The following is a 19,194-nucleotide window of genomic DNA, read 5'->3' as shown; positions in this document are numbered from 1 at the left end:
CAGAGACACCTTTCTCCTATTAACTACAGAGGCGACAGGAGGAGTAGGGAGGCGAGGTTATTTTATACCTTGAAGTACCATCCCACTAAGGAACAAAAGGCCTTAAAAAACATCTAATCAATAAAGCACCTTTCAAAGGTATTCATGTGAAGTGAATTTCACCACAGTTTATCATGGAACGACTATATGCTGTTCACTGGGATTGTGCATGAATATCAACACAACATAGGGGGTACTTGCAAAGTGGAAGGATAAGAATAGATGATTTTAAAAATATTTTGCTAATAAAATTTAGCATGTACATATTTTCAGCCCTCCAGAAGTCAAAACTTAAAGGTACCATTACAAGTCTTTTGTCTATTCTAAGCGTAAACACAGTTTGTGTAGGTTAAATTTAAGACGTGAATGAAAAAAGGAAAATAAGATTGCTTACTCTATAAAGTGCAGAAGCCTGAGCACTTTATACTCATGGTACGCCCACTGTATTTTTTTTTTTTTTTTAATATTATTGATGATAGGCTTCAGGAAACTGTTTTCAAGCCAAATGTACATATTTACATGATGATTGGTTAAGCATTTGGAAAATAGATCAAGTTTAGTCAGATTGGTATCAGCAGATTACAAATCTTGCCACAAGTTAACAATTTCATTAAAGTTTTGTCATGTGACAAAATATGAAAAAAGAAAATAGGTACAAACAGTTACACAAGACACTATGTATCATCAAATAGTTAATGCAAATCTGCTGTCATACTTTCTGCAGGTGCATGTGAGTGCTCCCAGGCCAAACTATTGCAACTTTGAGTTAGGAAACATTTGAAACTTCTGAAAAGCGCCCAACTTAAATAAATCTACACCAGATTTCCTGGACCTACATGTGCGTGGTGCTCTGTCCAGCTGACACAACACAGGGTCAGAGATGAAAAGAGGATGGGGTTCACCGTGGATCAGGTCCACATGGTTTTCAAACGAAGCTTCAAAACAGGAGAAGTATCCTAACACCCCTGATCACTACACCCCCATGAAATCCAATTAGGTACCTGACGCTTAGGTCTCATACATGAAAGAGTTTGTAATAACAGTTAAACTACAAAACATTTTGCAACATTTCTTTTCCCTTTTAAGGAATAAAAACTGAAGCCTGGCACACAGACTGTGGTCTTTATTTCAAAATGTTCAAAGGAAGAACAAGTGAGATAAAATAATACAAAATGAAACAGTGGAAAATGTATTTTATAGCAGGCAGGGGTCCCTGTTGGGTTCCCTCAGGGCGCGCTGTGTTTAAGCTGGTCCAGTTTGCGTCGCAGCATGTTGTAGTTGTCTCTGGTCCCAGGAGCCTCAGGGTCCAACTTTAGAGACAGCTCGTAGTGTTTCTTTGCCAGCTCCAGCTTCCCCCAGCGATGATACAACACAGCTGAGAACAAACACAAGACCAGGATTCAGCGGTTGTGATTTAATTGATTAAAAGCCTTCAAAACATGTAGCCTACTCAATGTTGCTTCTGCTAGAATAAATATTTTTAGTGTTAGTTTTTGATGTCTCTGAATTTCTCTGTGCTCACAAAATCAAAACTGCTGTGGCTTTACCTAAGTTGCCATGGCAACCAGCAGCATTTGGTTTGATCCGAAGGGCGTGAAGAAAGAAACTCTCTGACTCCTAAAAGAAGTTTAAGCAAAACAGAAAATAGGATTCTTGTTTTTACTCATAAAAATATATATATATATATATATATAACACCTGGATGTGATTGAAAAAAAAAATCTAATTCTTAACAATCATCCATTTTTTCTTTATTTTTTTAGCCATGTTGACTCACCTTGTATTTCTGTAATTTCCCCAAGACGTTAGCCAGTGAAAACATGATGGTGTGGTCATTGGGGAGGAGCTTCAGAGCCTCTCGGCCAATCAGCTCTGCCTGGCCCAGGTTACCTTGAACAGAAAAAGTTTCACAAAAATCAAAGCATCATCATGAGAGACACCAAGGATCTTAAAAACAATGCAAGCACCAGGCTAAGGAAACAAAAAGGACAGAGGAAGAAAGTTACAAATGTAAAAAGAATTTTAGATGGAGTATCTTGCTTACAAACCTTCACATTTTGTCACATAACTGCAGGCTTTATTGCATTTGTTTGAATTTTATGTGAGGGACCAACAGAAAGTAGTGCATGTTTGTGAAGTGGAAGGTACAAAAGTCACAAGATTTTATACCTTAATTAATTTTTACAAATAACCCTATGGGAAAAACAAATCCAGACTCAAATTCAGTGGAAGATTTGGGGCAAGACTCGTGTTCATAAATGTGCTGCATCCAATCTGACTGATCTTTAGTAATTGTGCAAAAAAGGGCAAATATTTCTGTTTTAAAAATGCGAGTTATACCCCAAAAGACTTGCAGCTAAGGCTGCATGATAACCAGAAATCTTGTGATGGAGGTAATATTTGTAAAAAATACTACATTGAAAAAAAATCAGTTGCAATATCTTGTCTTCTTTGCCCTCCTCCTCCTCTATACTTCTTCCACTCTGTGACCTTTAGCATTACCTTTTGGTGGTCATATGGGTTCTGTGTGAGTATCTGTTGCTATGAGACTCTAACTGGGTTAATAATATGAAAAAATAACACTTGTAATACATTAGCCAAGAATCATAGCATTCTAAATAGTCCTTTGTGATACGCTATTGGAATGACAATATATTGCTTGGAGCTGTTATCTGAAGCCCTCATCAGAAAAAGGTGGTTCTACAAAGTATTGAGTCTAGAAAGATGAATTCAAATTTATTTGTAGAAACGTCTGAAAATTATGAATCATTTTCCTTCCACTTTTCAATTATACACAACTTTGTGCTGGCCTAGAGCATAAAATCCCAATAAAACAATGCAAATTGTTGTAACGTGACAAATTTAAAAAACAAAAATAAAAACAAGGTATGAATTCTTATGCAAGGCAAAAAAAAAAGAAAAAAAAGCAACACGAAGACACAAAGACCCTCTCTGATTTATTGGTAAACACTATCTAAAGCTCCCCCCCCCTCCCACCGTCTCACATGGAGGAGTGGTTTAGTCTCCTAATTACAGCTGAACGCAAGGCCCACTGAGTTATTGATCTGTGTCACAGATCTGTCTGATGTCTGGCCAGAAATGGAGAAAGAAGAGGCAGACAAGAGAAACAGAGGGCAAAACAATGGTAGTCATCTCCTGACTCACGGCCTGTGCCCTTCACACATGCAGCCTGCCAACATCTGATCAAGTGCGTGCCTTTTGTTTGTGTTATCTGTATCAAAAGAAAAATGGTGAATGCCAAACAATATCTCCTCCATTTCAAAACGACCCCCAATGTTTTGCTTTTTGGCTTTTTTATGGTTTACTGCAGGATTTGGGGAGACGGGCAGAATTATTTGTGTGAGATTTCGGGGAGCAAACTGCGGCAGGGGAAGCTCTGAGGGGGGCGCTGTTCTGGCTGTTCTGCGCTCTTTTGATCAGAAGACACGCTGGGCCCTGATTGGACGGTTCCACTGCCCTCCTGGGAGACTCCGCCCTCACGGGAGCAGCTTCTGACAAAACGGCTCGAGCGTTTGGAAATCAGAGCATTCTCCACACGGCAGGGAAGAGTGCCTCCAAAACTCACAACACAAAAGCTTTAATACATAAATTTCAAGCATTGGTGGTTCCTGCTCTTCCGGTCTAATCTTGTTGGCCATTTAGATTTCCTGCATTTCTGAAAACAACAAGGGTGCCTGTGCATGTGCACGTGTGTGTTTGGCAGTTAATGCTGTAACAAAACTGCATTCAAAACACACAGTTTTAATATAGTAAACTAAATCATAATTACATTTTTTGTTTTTAGCAGCGCCAGCACTAAAAGAAAAGGCAAGTAAAAATGGTTTTTAGTGTTTATTGGGGTAGAAATAAAAGTTGTATTTGAATGTGTCTATTTTTTATTGTCCTTACCGGTATTGTCCAGCAGAATAACCATGTTGTTCCAAGCCAGACTGTGGTCAGGTTTAAGCATAGTTGCATTCCTCCAGGCATTCAGGGCATCCACATGTTTGTTCTGGTCAGCATACTATCACAACATTAAAGAAAGTCCATGATAAACGGTTTTAAATTTGGAAAAGGTTTACAAATATAAAGCAAATATATTTTATGTAGTTGGCTTTTATGATCCATAAAAACCAACTATAAGAAGCAACCTTGTACAAGCAATCACACCGTTTGAAGTTTTCCACGGTTTGAGACGTCACAATACAAACTTCAATGCATTTGGTTGAGATTTTATGAGACCAATCAGCACTGTTGAGGATTATCTGTTAATTTTTTTAAGTGGAAGGAAAAACATGTTTTTTCACATTTTTACAAATATGAAAACTCAAAAAAGGCAAAACTATGTTAAGCCCAGATGAGGCAACATTTTATAAACCCTCCTTTTGCTGCTTTTATAGTTGCAAGTTTTTAAGGGATGTCCTCACCAGCTGTGCACGTCTAACAATTGACATTTTTGTCTTTTTTTCTTTGCAAACTGGCTCAATTTCAGTCAGATTAGATGAAGAGAGTCTGAACAGCAACTGTCAAGTCATGCAACAAATTCTCATCCGAATTTAAGTCTGGAATATGTAGAATTCTGACATATTAACATGCTTTGATCCAAACGACTTTTGTAGCTCAAGCTATGTGTTTAGGGTTTTAACCTGCTGTAAAGTGAACTTTCACCCCAGTTACTAAAAGTCTTTTGGAACCCGTAACTGGTTTTCTTCCTGGATAAAACCTGCATCATTCTTCTTCCCATCAACCCTGACAAGATTCCAAATTTGAGATTACATTACACAGAAATTATTTACCACTAAGGAGACAGTTGGTTCAACTGGATGTTATTTAGGGGTACCAAAGTAAAGGGGGTTGAGTACAAATGCATCCCACAAGTTACAGATTTTTACATGTGAAACGTTTCTAAAAGTTTAGTCTGATTTCATCACATGAAATCCTAATAAAATCCACTGAGGTCTCCCTGTGACTCAGCAACATGTGAAAAATTCAATGGGTGTGAATACTTTTGTCAGGCAATGTAAATTGATGTAGTTTATCTCTTTCAATGAAGCAGCTGAACTGAGAAAACCTCACCAGGCGACCCAGGTTATAGTAGCAGTCTGGGTATTTTCTCCGGTAGCGGAGGGCGTTCCAGTAGCTCTCCTCTGCTGCATCAAACTTCCTAAGGCTGTTCTGAACTATGCCGAGGTTCATCCATGCAGCAGCAAAATCAGGTCTAGACAAATTTGGAGAAAACAATTACTGAGCTTATGAAAAGGATAACAGTTTAGGTGATTTGAGATGATTTGTTTTTTGGGGGTATTTTTTTAGGACAACATACTGAACAGCAACAGCTTTAGACAAGAGCTGCTCTGCTTCACTAAGTTCATTCTGCTCCTTCAGGATGTTTCCGAGGTTGTTCATTGCATGGACGTAGTTCGGATGTAGTCTGAAGGCCAAAAACACACAACACAGGTCAGTTTCTTGTTTTTTTTAAAGTTCTATAAATTATATTTACTTATGAAGAAGCCTACCTGACAGCCTCCCTGTAATACTTAACAGCAGCAGTAGTGTTTCCTCTATCAGCCAGGTTTTTACCAACATTATAATGTACCTGAGGAGAAGGTCAGGAAACAAACACGGTTTGTTCTCACTGAAAACAGAATACTTTTGAAAGATAATATATTCTGCCAGAAAAAAGGAAGGAAAATAAATATATATATACTTTGGCATTGAGTGGACAGACAGACAGGGCATTGGAGAAGAGGCTTTGTTCTGACCGCCACTGGTGACTGCGGAGGGCGCAGCGGACTACATACATACATAACAGAGCAAGCAGCATGACACATGTCAGTTTCTGGAAAAAGAAAACATAGGGAGATATTTAACAGAGGACCAGAGTATTCGGCTTAAAACCTTTATAGCAATAATAACTGTGAAATATAGTACTGCAGCATTTAATGGAACATCTGGTAAAACGTACAAAAAAGGCCTTAAAGGGAGTTCAAAACTTTTTGCTGTGCAATTATTTCACAATGAGAAACGCTGAAAACCTTAATCTAAGATAATGTTAAAAGCAATTATTTCTTAACATGAGATCTCTTACCGTATTGAATAAGTTCATTGAAAGAAATGTAAGCTTTGGAAAAAAATCTTTTGTTATGAAATTACTGCAGAAAAAGCAATTGCCTAAAAGCCTATTGTACATCCTTCCCAGGGGTGCCAATAAATGTGGCTGGCATATTTAGCATTTACAGGTATTATTTTAGTCATTTCTCATATTTTTCTCTCCATCAATGTTTGCATTCAGTGTGCATCACTGAACAAAATAAGGTGAATAAAGCCAGAATTCAATTAAATACATAAAATCCAGGACATTGTGACCTGGCCAAAGCAAAAAAAAAGTCGGTGAAACAGGAAATCCCACCTTTTAAATGTTAGGTTTTGTTACTCTTTAACTTTATTTAATAGGGGGGATGATTAACACAACACCTTGTATTTGATCCATCGGTAGCAGCAGTGTCCGAGGGAGTAGGCCAAGAGTAAGCAGTATCCAGCTGAAGACAGGTAGAGCACCCTCTCAGCAACAACAAAGCCAACTCTAAAGAAAATGTTACATGCAGGCAGGAATGGGACGACTAGCAGCACCAGGCCAAAGGTCAGCGTCCTTTGAGAGAAGAGAGGATACAAAACTCAATCCATGTCACACTGTATGGAAATAGAAGCTGAAATTAGCAACTGTGTGGGATTGTTTTTTTTTACTATAATAGTTGTGCAGTGTAAGACAATATATATATAACATATACTTTACTTTATCTACAGGAAGCACTAGTGAGCTCTGCCAGCTTACCTCCTCCTCTGGCTGTCCGGCGAGCATAAGGCTTGGCTTATCAAGCCTATCAGGACACACCAGAGCAGCAGCAGCCACACCACCCTCCAATCAGTGGCCGACTTAATGAGAGGCACACAGCCCATGGACCAATCAAAACACAGCCACCAGGGACACAGCAGCAGCCAGGCATTAAGACAGTAGTAGTAATTATAGTTCACAATCTGCCAATCAAAAACGAAAGAACGAGGGGGGGAGAAAATGAGAGAGAGCCCAGAAAGGAAGAAAAAGGGAAACATTTTCAAATTTGACAGTAAAGTTCATGCGTTTTATTTAAGGGCATCAGACTAATGGTGATGGAATACAAATGCCCAAAACTATAAAGGTTTTTAAATGAAACTTCGCAAATTAAAAAAAGAAAAAAAAAAGGTTTTTAAATGATACAGTGAATCATTTCCTTTTCACTTCACAATTATACTACGCAGCAATGTATTGGTATTTGTGTTGGGGAAAAAGTTCTAGTGGTATAATTACTTTGCAAAGCATTTCATGTTCTAAAAATCAACATTTTTAAACATTTCTTGATAATCAATTAGAAAACCTGTAGTATAAGCAGCATAACATGTCTTGTACTGCCATCAGCTTAAAGTTGTTTTTTTTCAGCCAGCTGAAAACTGTGGCTGAGCTGGAAACGTTTGAATAAAATCTACAATTACATTATTTAAAGATGGCAGAACATTGGATGATGTTATAATTGCACTTTAAAACATAGACAAAGAGAAAAGAAAAAAGGTAAGCTGTGTTTTTCTGTATTTTCTGGCCACTTTTGACATTCAGGTGGAAACATGCACCGTTTCGGACTGGTTAAACTCAAATGGTTAACATTCAGGTTCTCAAAATGCAATTTGTCATTTTGTTATATTCTGTAAGACTGTAGTAGCTTACCTAGATCAGATACAAAGAAAAAGAAGCAATTAAAAATAGTTCTACATTTTCTCTTGCCTAATTTAATTTAGTCTATGAATTTAAGAAATCCATATGACGCACAAAATTGTGAAACTTGACATCAATAAGCCTCTGGATTTTCGAAGATGTAATCGATGCCAATACAGCACTCAGTGCTGTATTTGTACATATTTAGGTTGTTATAGTTTTAGAAACTTGGGATAACAAATATTCTCCATATTTACCCTGATTGGTAAAATACTTAAAAAGTATACAAACAAATTATATAAATAAATATATAAAACAAAATTGTAAAAGTAAGACTAAAACTGCTGTTAAGTGATTCAGTAATTTAATATGTTATTTAAAAAGATGAACATACACTACTGTAATTTCCAGACTATTAGCCGACACTTTTTTTTCCCCACATACTAAGGTTAAAACAATGATGCCTACTGTCTACCAAGAATTTGTCGAATAAACTGGGTCTGACTATAAATAATGATTCATTGTTGAATCCTTTAAAAAGCTTACTTACTCTAATAAACATATATTCTTCAAAAGAGGCCGGGTTGTCTACTTCTGTGAATGCCGGCGGTCCTGTGCCCATGATCCTCCAGCGTGCATAGAGCATCGAGAGGCCGCCAAGGCTCATAAGACCCAATCGTTTCAGCAAACCTGTCCGAAGAATCTCGCTTAGCTGTGAAAACATTAAAAACTGTTACTAAGAATTTCAAGCAACGAGTCATCAGGATTATGTATTCTCTAATTCACTCAGCTTTACAGGATATAATATATGAAATGTGACATTAATTATACAGAGAAGACATAAATTATTACACAAAATGTGAAGAATAAATTTTTAACTTACATCAGGAGAATTCTTCCTGAAGAGAAGCCTGTGGCCAAGTTCATAGACATTAACGTTACAGATCAGTAGAACATCAAAGGCTGCATTCACACCCTGAGGGGAAGATATATTCACACAGGTTATGCACGTCAGTGATCTTTTAGTTATTAGATGCAGAGTTTAGGACAGTAGGAAGAGCAACCAAGTGTGGCACAATCACAGTAATTGTTTTCTTGTATTGCTAAGACAGACTGAACGAATTCTAAAATAAAAAAAAGGAAGATTTTCATACCAAGACAGTGATGCCCTGTTCTTTACAAAGCATTGCCGCAGCACACAACACAAGACTAACCACAACCCATTGGACTGAAAACCTGGCATCTCTGTCCTTCCCTGAGGAGATACAGATCACACCGGTTATAGAAGATTTACATTGTTCCTACTCACTATTCAGACATTTCCACGTTTATAGATTTTTTTTTTATTTGACAATTTCTATAACATTTTAGGTACGAAACATTTACATTGAAAACACTTTTAGACAGTCATCAGGTTTTGTTTTGATTGTATGCTTCACTAGCCAGGAAATAAGATGTGAGTTTTTTTTCTGAGGTTTATAAAGGGCCTTTCTATCATCTGGACTTCAGTTCAGTTTGAAGTATATAATGCCGAGACCTTTCAAATCAGGACAGATTTTTTAATATACAATTTTTGGTCTTTGATGCCTTTATACTCTTTATGAATATTTAATTCAATGTTTCAGTGCTTTGCTTGGCATCTGAACCATAGAACATCAGTTTAAAGAACTCCAGAGAAAGTTTAAAACCCTGATAACCAACGAAATGGACATTGTTGTATTGTTGAACAAGAGTATATCTAATATATAAAATATATTTTTAACAGTGTGTATTTGTGACTGACAAATAGACTATATTTATTATACTCACCATATAGTAACAGCCAAAGTAATTGTTTCATACATACACTACACAAAGTAGTCCAGATAGGTATGTCAGTAGAACGTCCTAAGGGAAATGACCAGGAAACACCCTGATGCCCAAACCACCTTCACTGACTCCTTTTGATGAAGAAAAGCAATGGCGCCTGCAGATGATGGCGCTCAAAAAGTTCCTTAGGGTGGTCAGATTCAGTCTGACTGAGTCAGACTGAATCTGACCACCCTAAGGAGGAAACTAATTTTGGCTACTTGTATCCATAATGTCATTATTTTGGTGATGATCAATATCTCATGGCCAAAGATGTTGATCAGAACACAGATGGACCGCTAAATAAAAACAAAAAAAATGTGCTGTTTGCTTCAGCTCATTTTTCACCACAACAGACTGGAGCAGTGCCATCACACCTGCTGATGTGTCCATCCAACTCCTACTTCATCCCATCATCACTAGTAAACAAGACATTTAAATCCTAAAAGTGCTTTAGGCAGAGACTGACCCTCAGTCACTGTCACAGTCCATCCTTTTCTAGTTGAGAACCATGTTGCCATGTACACTCCTGCATTCATTTCTCTTTTAATCATATAAAGTCTGCAAAAACCATATGTTGAACAATAGCCTACATTGCTGTTCTACAAACATCACAACAGGTATGGCATCATGGGGTGTTCAGCAACATTTCTCCAACAAACAGTGTGCAATGAGATCCCAAAAGTTCAAAATTGAGCTCACTTGACCAGAATATATACGATTCTAGTATTTCATTGGCTTGTTCAAATTTTCATTTTAATAGGGCTAGTCGAAATTTATTTACTGAGAAAAATGTTGACATTTTCATCAATTATTTTACTCGCTGTATTTTTAGTTTCTCAGCCAGAAACCAAAATACCGTTATCTAAAATGTCAAAGTCAAGTTTTGATGTGGCAAATTCAGGGGAAGAAAAATGTCCCAGAAAATTGCATATTCCACTTCCTGTTTTCCATATTTACCTTGACTTGGAAAATAAGAAAACACATTCTGTGCATTATGAAACTATATAAGAATCCTGATTTTGGGAAAGAAGTTTTTAAATGTTTTGCAGTTATAAAACATAATGTTGCTTATTGAGATTTCACAAAGACAAATGCAATACTATTTTGTTGTATAATAAAGAACAAATACTTGTATTGGATTCCTTACCTTTGTTAAAAGCTTTGCAGTATGTGAGAAAAGACAGTTGAAAGAAGAGAGCGCATAAAAGGTCCGCTCGACCCACGACACCTGCCACCTTATTGAAACAAAAGAGACAAACCAGAGAGACATACAGCATGTTTAAAATGTCCCCCCCAAATAAAATTGTTTTTATTCAATAAATATAATTAAATGATTAAATACTGTTAACAATACTTGTGCTAGATTCCAAGCCAAGTTGAAACTGAACATATCTTAACAGAAAATACGAGGAGCTCATTACCAGCATGCTTACTGTTGGTGTGTGTATTGTGTACAGTGTGTGGGTACAGTATGGCTGGCATCCTAGGGTTGCCTGCTTTGATTTCTACAGCAGGCATAAGCCCGCAGTCTGCCTTCCTCCCACCAACCCCCCCAGGTTTTACCCAGTCCTTGCTCTGCATGATTAAAGAGAATGCTGAGGGGGGGACTGCTGCCTTCCAGCCAACTTTTACTGCAAAAACCACAGAAGCTGGCAGGTCAATAAGAACCCCAGCATAGATCACACTACTGCACACACCTTGGCCCTGCGTTACCCAGCTGAGACAGGGATTTTGTTCTAGACACACAGACAATGGATGTTTAGAGCTGAAACCTCTGGACTTCTTTTTCAAGATGCCATGCATCCATAAGGGAATATCGCCTGTTAGAAGTTTATTTGTTGCCCCAAACATGAGCAGATCTGGAGTGGAATAGGCTGTACACCTTTAGAAAGGAGGCTGGTCAAGCTAAAGTTAAAAGGAAAAACACAAATTAGAAAAGAATGAAATATATCTAAGATAGAAAGTAATGTCGGAGTAAATGCAAGATAAATCAATCTATCATTGCAAACAAATTCATATAAAAAAATTTTCATGACAAATAATGACTAAAAACATTTTTGGTCAAACAGATTCGCCCACATTTTAGTGCAGCTGGCAAAGGTTCATTTAAATTTTAGCAAAATATATTATATAAATTCCACTCACTTTCTGTATTTGTTCCTTATAAAACACACCACGGTTACAGTGCAGGTGGGTGCACAAACTTATCATGTTGCTGAGAGATGCAGACACCACAAGCTAGCAAATTGTACATAACTTGTGTCTCTGACTCCACATTTCATATTTTTAGACGCTGCCTGCGTTGTTGCTCTTGCCAGGGTCGTTTTTGCCCTTCCACCATTTCACATTTTTGCAGTTTGGTTGTTTAATGGCTTTTTTTACCTGGTACCAAACGGTGCCCTCGTAACAAACGCAACAAACATGTGCCAATTGGTAACTGCGAGGGGCGTTTTACTGCTTCTCCTGTCCCGTTTTTGCCATCTTTGCTCGTACTGACTTACCGAAACAAGACTGCACAGGTGCCTTCAAATGGTAGTGAAGTACACATAAATCAAACATGTAATAAAAAAACGAGAATACTTCCAAAGTGAAACACTGCCAAAATACTAACAGGAAAAGTAATTATTGCTTTATGATCATTCAAGATTTGGATCAAGAACCAAAAATTTTATGATAGATTTGATTAATTGCAAAACCGCGCATAACATTATGTGCATTGTTTTCCTTGGAAAATAGATTCTTAATCTAAATAGTAACTTCTTGGTTAAATAAAAGGTCAATTTAAATAAAATCAAACAGATTTTAAGCTTTTGCCATCACTAAAGACAGTCTTCGTTTATTATAAAAACTCAAATAAACAGGAATAAGCTCTGAATCCAATTTAATGAGCCGTCAAAAAAAAACTGCATTTCATCTGTGTTTGTTTTGGTCTAGTGTGCCGATGCTCACAGTGGTTTTCTAAATTATTATGCATTACCCCCTTTCAAAAAGTCATATTTCAAAATCTTAGTCTTCCTGATTAAAGATATGTCATCTTTAATCCATGACTAAAATTCATCACTATTTTATTAATATTGAAAAATGCTCTAAAATAACTTACCTACAAGCAGTGTCCTGACTTCTCCTGGAAAAGCTTCATAAATGTTTTGAGGTAAATATTATTGTGCAAAAGTCAATAGTTATTTTCTTTATCGTTTTTTTCCATGCATCAGGAAGCAAAATGTCCAGTGTTGCTGATCCATATTTCTTCAGGCTTTTTGAAAGGATTTTAATATTAAATTAGCAAATTTTCATTCATTTTCAGTGTGTCGTTATTTTATGTTAGCCTGTTTAGCTTTGATCTGTAAAGCATTCAGTCTTAAAAGAGATTCAAAGATCAAAGTGAAGAACCTGTGCTATGTCTACACATGACAGACAACTAACTGACATTGAACTGGATCTTTAGACACGTCGTAACAAGCAGATGTGAATGTGTGAACAAAAAAAAGGCATGTTTTAAGTATAATACAATAAAGCTTTTTACACTGGAACTTAATTATAGTGAACCCTTCATCTTCTCTGGGCAGTTTGTCATGTGTGTTTCTACAGAAGAGTAAGGTTTCATGCTATTTATGTAAATTGCACTCACTGACAGCTAGAGGGCTGTTCCCTTTCAAAACTGCCTGCAGAAATGTTGCTCACTGCTCTCTTTGCAAAGGTGTAACAGGTTGTAAATATAAATCACCAATTCGGAAAACAGGGCCTTTGTTTGGGATGGCAACCTGGAACTTTACAGCCAAAGGTTGTTTCTTTGTTGGTTACACTCTGAAACAAGACTAAATGTCTGCAAACTCCAAAAAAAAATTTAAAACTGATGAACAATTTCTGTTCAAAACCCTGAAATATTATTTTTACACAAGAATTTGATGTAGAGCAGGCCAAATCTGACACCTATGATTTGGAGTAAAGTAACAGGTGAAAACCTTTGTGTGATTTTTAGTTGACGTAATTGAGGAACAAAATTAAAAGATGAAACACAAGAAATGATTCAGTAACATAATTCCTCTAATAGACAGAGTACTTAACACAAGAGAAAGTGTGCAGTTGTCTAAACCCTCATTAGATTATCATACTTTGGGACTGTGCTGTGTTACGTCGAGGACATATTAAGTGTGTAGTTATTTACAGGACAAATGGATGAAATTATTTCTAGTCATTAGAGGAATTAAGCTTCCAAAGTGGAGTCTTAGGTTTACTAATAAATGCTATGAATAGGGAAGTGGGGTCAATTTTTTTGTCTTTTGGTCTTATTCTTCATTCCACAATCTACAGCTGCCATGACCTATATTCTCTTGTAATAGGTTCAGACCCGTTTGATTATTTGTCATATCCCAGTCACATTATTGGAGACAACTTTGAGTAATCTGGTCGAATCAGTAAAATCTAAGATTAAAATCTCATTCACTTCATTCAATAAACCAAAACAGTGAAGATTTATTTTAAAAACAGGCAGTATAGAGAAAGTCACTTATGTAAAAAATTCTATAAAAATGAGCCATAGGGGGTTACAGTTTAACAGAGTTGCAGAGTTGAAAACATTCTGGGTTAAACTGTTCCCTTTCCTGTTCTAGTGTGAAATGTTGCAATAAATTTGGTGTGCTTTGAAGAACAATCTAAAAATTAGGGTAACTTCATATCTCCACATATATTCATTACTCTGTTTCTAAAGAATCAATTTTCTTTTTATTCAATGTAAGCAGAAATTAGGTTGATTTGAAAGCGTTTGCACTTCAACTAACAGAGTCAAAAATTCAGTTCTACTGATTTTTCTACTAATTACTAATCCTAAAGTCGCTGAATTCTACTTACACTTTCTGTATGAACTGGGTGTGCAGCAAAGAAGATGGCAGCAAGTAGAGAGGTCTTTGGAGCATGGTTCACTGTCCAACCCTTCTCATCATAGTCCAGTCCACCAATCAGTATAGCAAACATGTCAATCATAAGGACAGATATGACAGCATGGAGGATGATGTTTAGTACATGGAAGCCAACAGGGTGCAGGCCTCCTGCTATGAGGTAGTTTAACCTGCAACAGCAAAACAAGAAGAAACTGCTGCTAAATGTTTATTAGTGACAGAAATGGTAAAATCAAGCAAATGTTCATTAGTGGGGTTAAACGTAGTGCTACAAGTACTGTGAAGATATTGTAGTTGGAACATGGTGAAACACAATGTAATATTTAGGATGTACCAGTTTTGCCATTTATCATTAATAGCAACCAACAACTGAACTGTTTTGGCAAACAACAGTCCAGTTGTTTAGGACTGAACCAAAGTCCTTCATACTAGACATTTGAAAAATGTGTGCAGAAAAAGGTTCAGATAATTATGGGATCAACCTTTGCATATACAGTGGCATGAAAAGCAGTTTGCCTCCTTCCTAATTTACTATTCTTGCATTTTATTACATATGTTGGAATGGCCTAGTCAAAGTCCTAACCTGAATCCTATTGAGATGCTGTGACATGATCTTAAAGAGTCAGTTCTTGCTCAAAACCCTCCAATGTGGCTGAATTAGAACAATTCTGTAAAGATGAGTGGTTCCACATCGCTGAAAAAAACTCAATACAAGTTTTTATAAACGGCTGATTGCAGTTGTGGGGCAGCCACTTGAAAGATTTATGGGGCAATCACTTTTTCAAACATACACAGGACCATGTATGTTTGGATTTTTTGTTCCATTAATAATAAACACTTTAATTTAAAAACTGCACTTTGTGTTTACTTGTGTTGTCTTTGACTTGATTTAAATTGGTTTCATGTTCTGAAACACTGAAGTGTGACAAATATAGAAAAAAAACTGGAAATTAAAAAGGGGACAAACAATTTTTCACATCACTGCGTGTTCACCCTTTCAGGTATACATCTTAGGCACATATATGCATGTATATATATTATATTACATAACAATTACATGCTGCTTTATGTTAGTCTTTCGCATAAAATGCCACAAAAACACATTAAAGTTTATGGCTGTCATGTAACAAAATGCAAGAAAAAGTTTAAGGTGCATAAACATTTTAATAAGCCACTCTGTGCAGAAAATTACGATGTAATGCACAAACATTTCTTCGGTTTCCACAGTTTCTTTTTGTTCATAAATAACTATATGTCTTGACAGGGCATTGTTGTAAATCAACAATTCTTACATCTGTCCTCACTCACACAGCTTACTTAACCAAGATGAACTACCGGTTTAACAATCTTTCTGACAGCTTTTTGGAAATGAATCCTCATTTCACTCTTGAAGGTCTTTATGCCACAGATTAAAAATCAGCTGCATCACAGTATTAAAACTAACTTCAGCCATTTGCTTGGACATTTAAACGTACCGTAATACATTTTTATACAGAAGCACTTCTGTCCTCAGTTTAACCAAATCTCACATTAGTATGTTGGTATGCAGCTTCTTACGTGCAAAATATTTCTGGCACAGTGCTTGGAGCCAGCATGGACAGGTGTGGATAGATTTCTGTTTTGTATTTACTGTTATTTTTTTACAACGTAACATAAAAAAGTCCTATTATCTCAAGGCAGCTGTCTTCGCTTTCATCTGCCTCTCTCCAAAGAGAAAAAAAAATAAATTTCCAGAGAGGTGTCAAACAAAAAGTTGTGTAGATTAAATAGATTTGTTGAGCCTCAGGCAATTTTCCAAGGTCATTATACTTCTCTTAATTCAGTTACCTTTTGCTGCAAACCTAATTTGGACCAAAGGAAGCTGTAAGGAATTGTAAATTAAAATTGACTGCAAAAAATTTTCACTTTTTCACAATTTCTTTTCCTTATAATATTTACTATTATCATGCTAGCATCATGCAAACCTTTAAGAGTGATGAACTATTAATGGACCTGTCAAAATCACTGAAATTACAGAAATAATTTCAGTGAAGTACAGAAAATTAGTAGCACTACCACAAAGTCCTGAATGTTTTGATGAACTCCTATCCCAATCTCAGGCATTTTGAAGAATTTATCATCTTATTTTGTTTCATTGCCATTATTTAGGATTATGGTTCCTATCAACTCTGACCAAAAAGAACCCAACAGCATGAGAATGCCACCATAATGTTTCACAGTGGGAATGGTGTGTTCAGGGTGATGTGCCATGATATTTTTTCAGCCATATCTTGGTAAGTTTGTGTTGTGCCAAACATTTCATTCTTAGCAGCTGGAACAGTCCTTTGTAAGATGTTAAAAGCTTGGCATATTGTTTTATAACCTAATGCTCCTGTATACTAAAACTTGACCTGACCTGTCAGGTTTTGGTATATTTTGGAACATTTTGGTATTCATAATGCTGTTGCTTCATTAATGTTCTCTAACAAAACTCTGAGGTCGTTATGGAAAAGCTAACTCAGTAGCACGTAAATGACTAATTAAGTGCTTTTCAAAGACAAATGCTTCCACTGCATTTTATTTTGGGGGAATATACTAAAAGAGGCTGAACACATATGCACACTACAATTTTCAAATATCTATTTTTCAAATACATAAATATGAGGATATTTATTTAACAATTTGAAAATCAAGCATCCTTTTTTTCCTTCTGCTTCACATAAATGTGCTTTGTTGCGTTACTCTCTTGCATAAAATCCCAATAAAAGATATTGAAGTTTGTGGTTCTAAAGTGAAAGTGTTCCAATAACTATGAATAATTTTGCAATGCATGGGAACATTAATTATCACTGTGTAACCTACTAGCTGCACCCTCACATTGAAGGTTTTTTTTTTAAGGTTACAATGATTTGTCAAAAGTCAATGCTTGAGGTAAAGTAGAAAATTGATATCTGAATGATTTGAGATTAAAGACAAACATTAAGAATATCTTTGTGCTGCAATAGAGGACACTCCTCCCCTCTTCTATTTATGAGGTTGGTATGTCATGTTTGTTTCTATTACTATTTGGATTATGCAAGATGTTATATCAGTTAAGTTTGTCCTAACTGCAACATTCCTCTAATTGCAGTCTTAATAAGAAATAAATAGTGGCATCTTGTTAAATTATTAATAATCCAGCAGATACTTTAAGAATTAAAGGGCAAGTGCAAAAAGGAAAGAGAAAACACCATCCATTACCTGAATGTAAGGACAGTAAGCGGTCGGTAGGATTTGTGACTGGAGTTGCTACTCAGGTTGCTTCCCCAGAAATCATTTCTCCAGATGTTGCTCAGGGGAGTTGTTGGCTTCAGGTCCTGCAATGCAAAAATAAAAAAAAATTAAAAAAAACAAGGACACTCCTGCAGCATTCATGTCACATAGTAGCAAAATTGGCACTCCAAAAGTACAATCATGTTAAGCATGAGTAGTAAAAAGAGGGGAAACTAACCTTGTTGTTGACGATTGCTTCGGAGTCATCAAATACAAATTCTCCATCATAACTGTTGATGAAGCACAGGAGCGCCACCACAGCGACGGCGACCTTGGCTTGGACTGGACCAAGCCTTGGCAGCGGGATGTGGTGATCCCAGTAAAGTTCGGTCTGTGCCATAATTCATGGGCTCTTTGTTCGTTCTATCACCATCATCTCCCTGGGACCAAGAAAATGGGTGCAAGCAGAGTCACAGGATCTACAACAAGTCACCTGCTATGAATGCACTTCAAATGCTAATAACTGACTCACAAAGTAAACTCAGCCTATAAACTTATTATGCATTCATACCTTGTCTTTGCACAGACAGGCTCTGACAGGTCACCGTGTTTTGTTTCACCCTCATGTTAGCTTCGCTGCCAGCAAGACGATTGATGAACGTCCCCCAGCAGCTTCCTCCAACGTCGGTAGTTGTGCAAAACCAGTTTACTGCAAATGTCTTAATTACGCTGCCCAATCTTCTTGAGGATCTAAGGTCAAGGAGACCTAACACCTGCAAGCTAGTAATGCTAAATTTTAGCACCTCTAGTTAGCAGGTGCTACTCCCGTTAGAACACGTCGGTAAACGTGCAACATATGCAGACACAACTGGTTGAGAATTTCTCGATGGTTATCAAGACAAAAATGGGGATAATTAGTCATAAGAAATATTCCGGGAGAGATTCAGCTAGAGAGCTCACGCCTGTAAACAAACACACACGTTCAAGATCCAAAACTTCCTCTTCAGCGTAATGTCACGTGCTCAATTTCAGCCAATTATTTGCCGCAAATGAGGCACGTGGGAGGACGTCGCCAGCAGAAGAGCAAATAAAGGTACATGTTTGATTTAAATTAATGAATTATATATATATATATATATATATATATATATATATATATATATATATATATATATATATATATATATATATATACATATATATATATATATAATTATTTAATTATCTTTTTTTTAAAGGTAAAGTTTTTGAAGAATACTGACAAGAATATTATAGACCAACTAAACACTCCAAAATTATTAAAAATAAATATTTTAGAGGCAATTATACACAGAGTGATGTTTTACAGATGTATTTTTGCTCATTCTGAAGATTTTCCACTTACAAGAAACAATAACACAACATTTAAGATTACAATATTACAACAGAGTAATC

General features: G+C 36.5%; 1 protein-coding gene across 2 annotated transcripts; it reads right to left on the bottom strand.

Moving 5' to 3' along the window:
* Positions 1-1,140: 1,140 nt before the first annotated feature.
* Positions 1,141-18,781, bottom strand: tmtc4 (transmembrane O-mannosyltransferase targeting cadherins 4). 2 transcript variants are annotated; one of them, XM_028022340.1, is made up of 18 exons: positions 18,332-18,780; positions 17,999-18,200; positions 17,749-17,864; positions 14,483-14,699; positions 10,782-10,869; positions 8,938-9,038; positions 8,667-8,759; positions 8,334-8,495; positions 6,872-7,074; positions 6,514-6,688; positions 5,747-5,878; positions 5,556-5,635; positions 5,363-5,470; positions 5,116-5,257; positions 3,949-4,063; positions 1,817-1,929; positions 1,587-1,656; positions 1,141-1,414 (listed from the first exon to the last, which is right to left on the bottom strand). In XM_028022340.1, the coding sequence occupies exons 2-18, from the start codon at positions 18,158-18,160 to the stop codon at positions 1,266-1,268; spliced, it is 2,226 nt and encodes a 741-aa protein (XP_027878141.1). In that variant the 5' UTR covers positions 18,161-18,200; positions 18,332-18,780; the 3' UTR covers positions 1,141-1,265. The 2 variants fall into 2 exon arrangements, with proteins under 2 accessions (XP_027878141.1, XP_027878142.1); XM_028022341.1 differs by lacking the exons at positions 1,141-1,414; positions 1,587-1,656; positions 1,817-1,929 and adding an exon at positions 1,972-3,271 and having other exon boundaries at positions 18,332-18,781.
* Between the last annotated feature and the right edge of the window lie 413 nt (positions 18,782-19,194).

Source organism: Xiphophorus couchianus, chromosome 7 (genome assembly GCF_001444195.1).
Source record: "Xiphophorus couchianus chromosome 7, X_couchianus-1.0, whole genome shotgun sequence".
Lineage (NCBI taxonomy): Eukaryota > Metazoa > Chordata > Actinopteri > Cyprinodontiformes > Poeciliidae > Xiphophorus > Xiphophorus couchianus.
The sequence above is the reverse complement of the archived record's forward strand: the minus strand, read 5'-3'. Positions and strand labels throughout refer to the sequence as shown.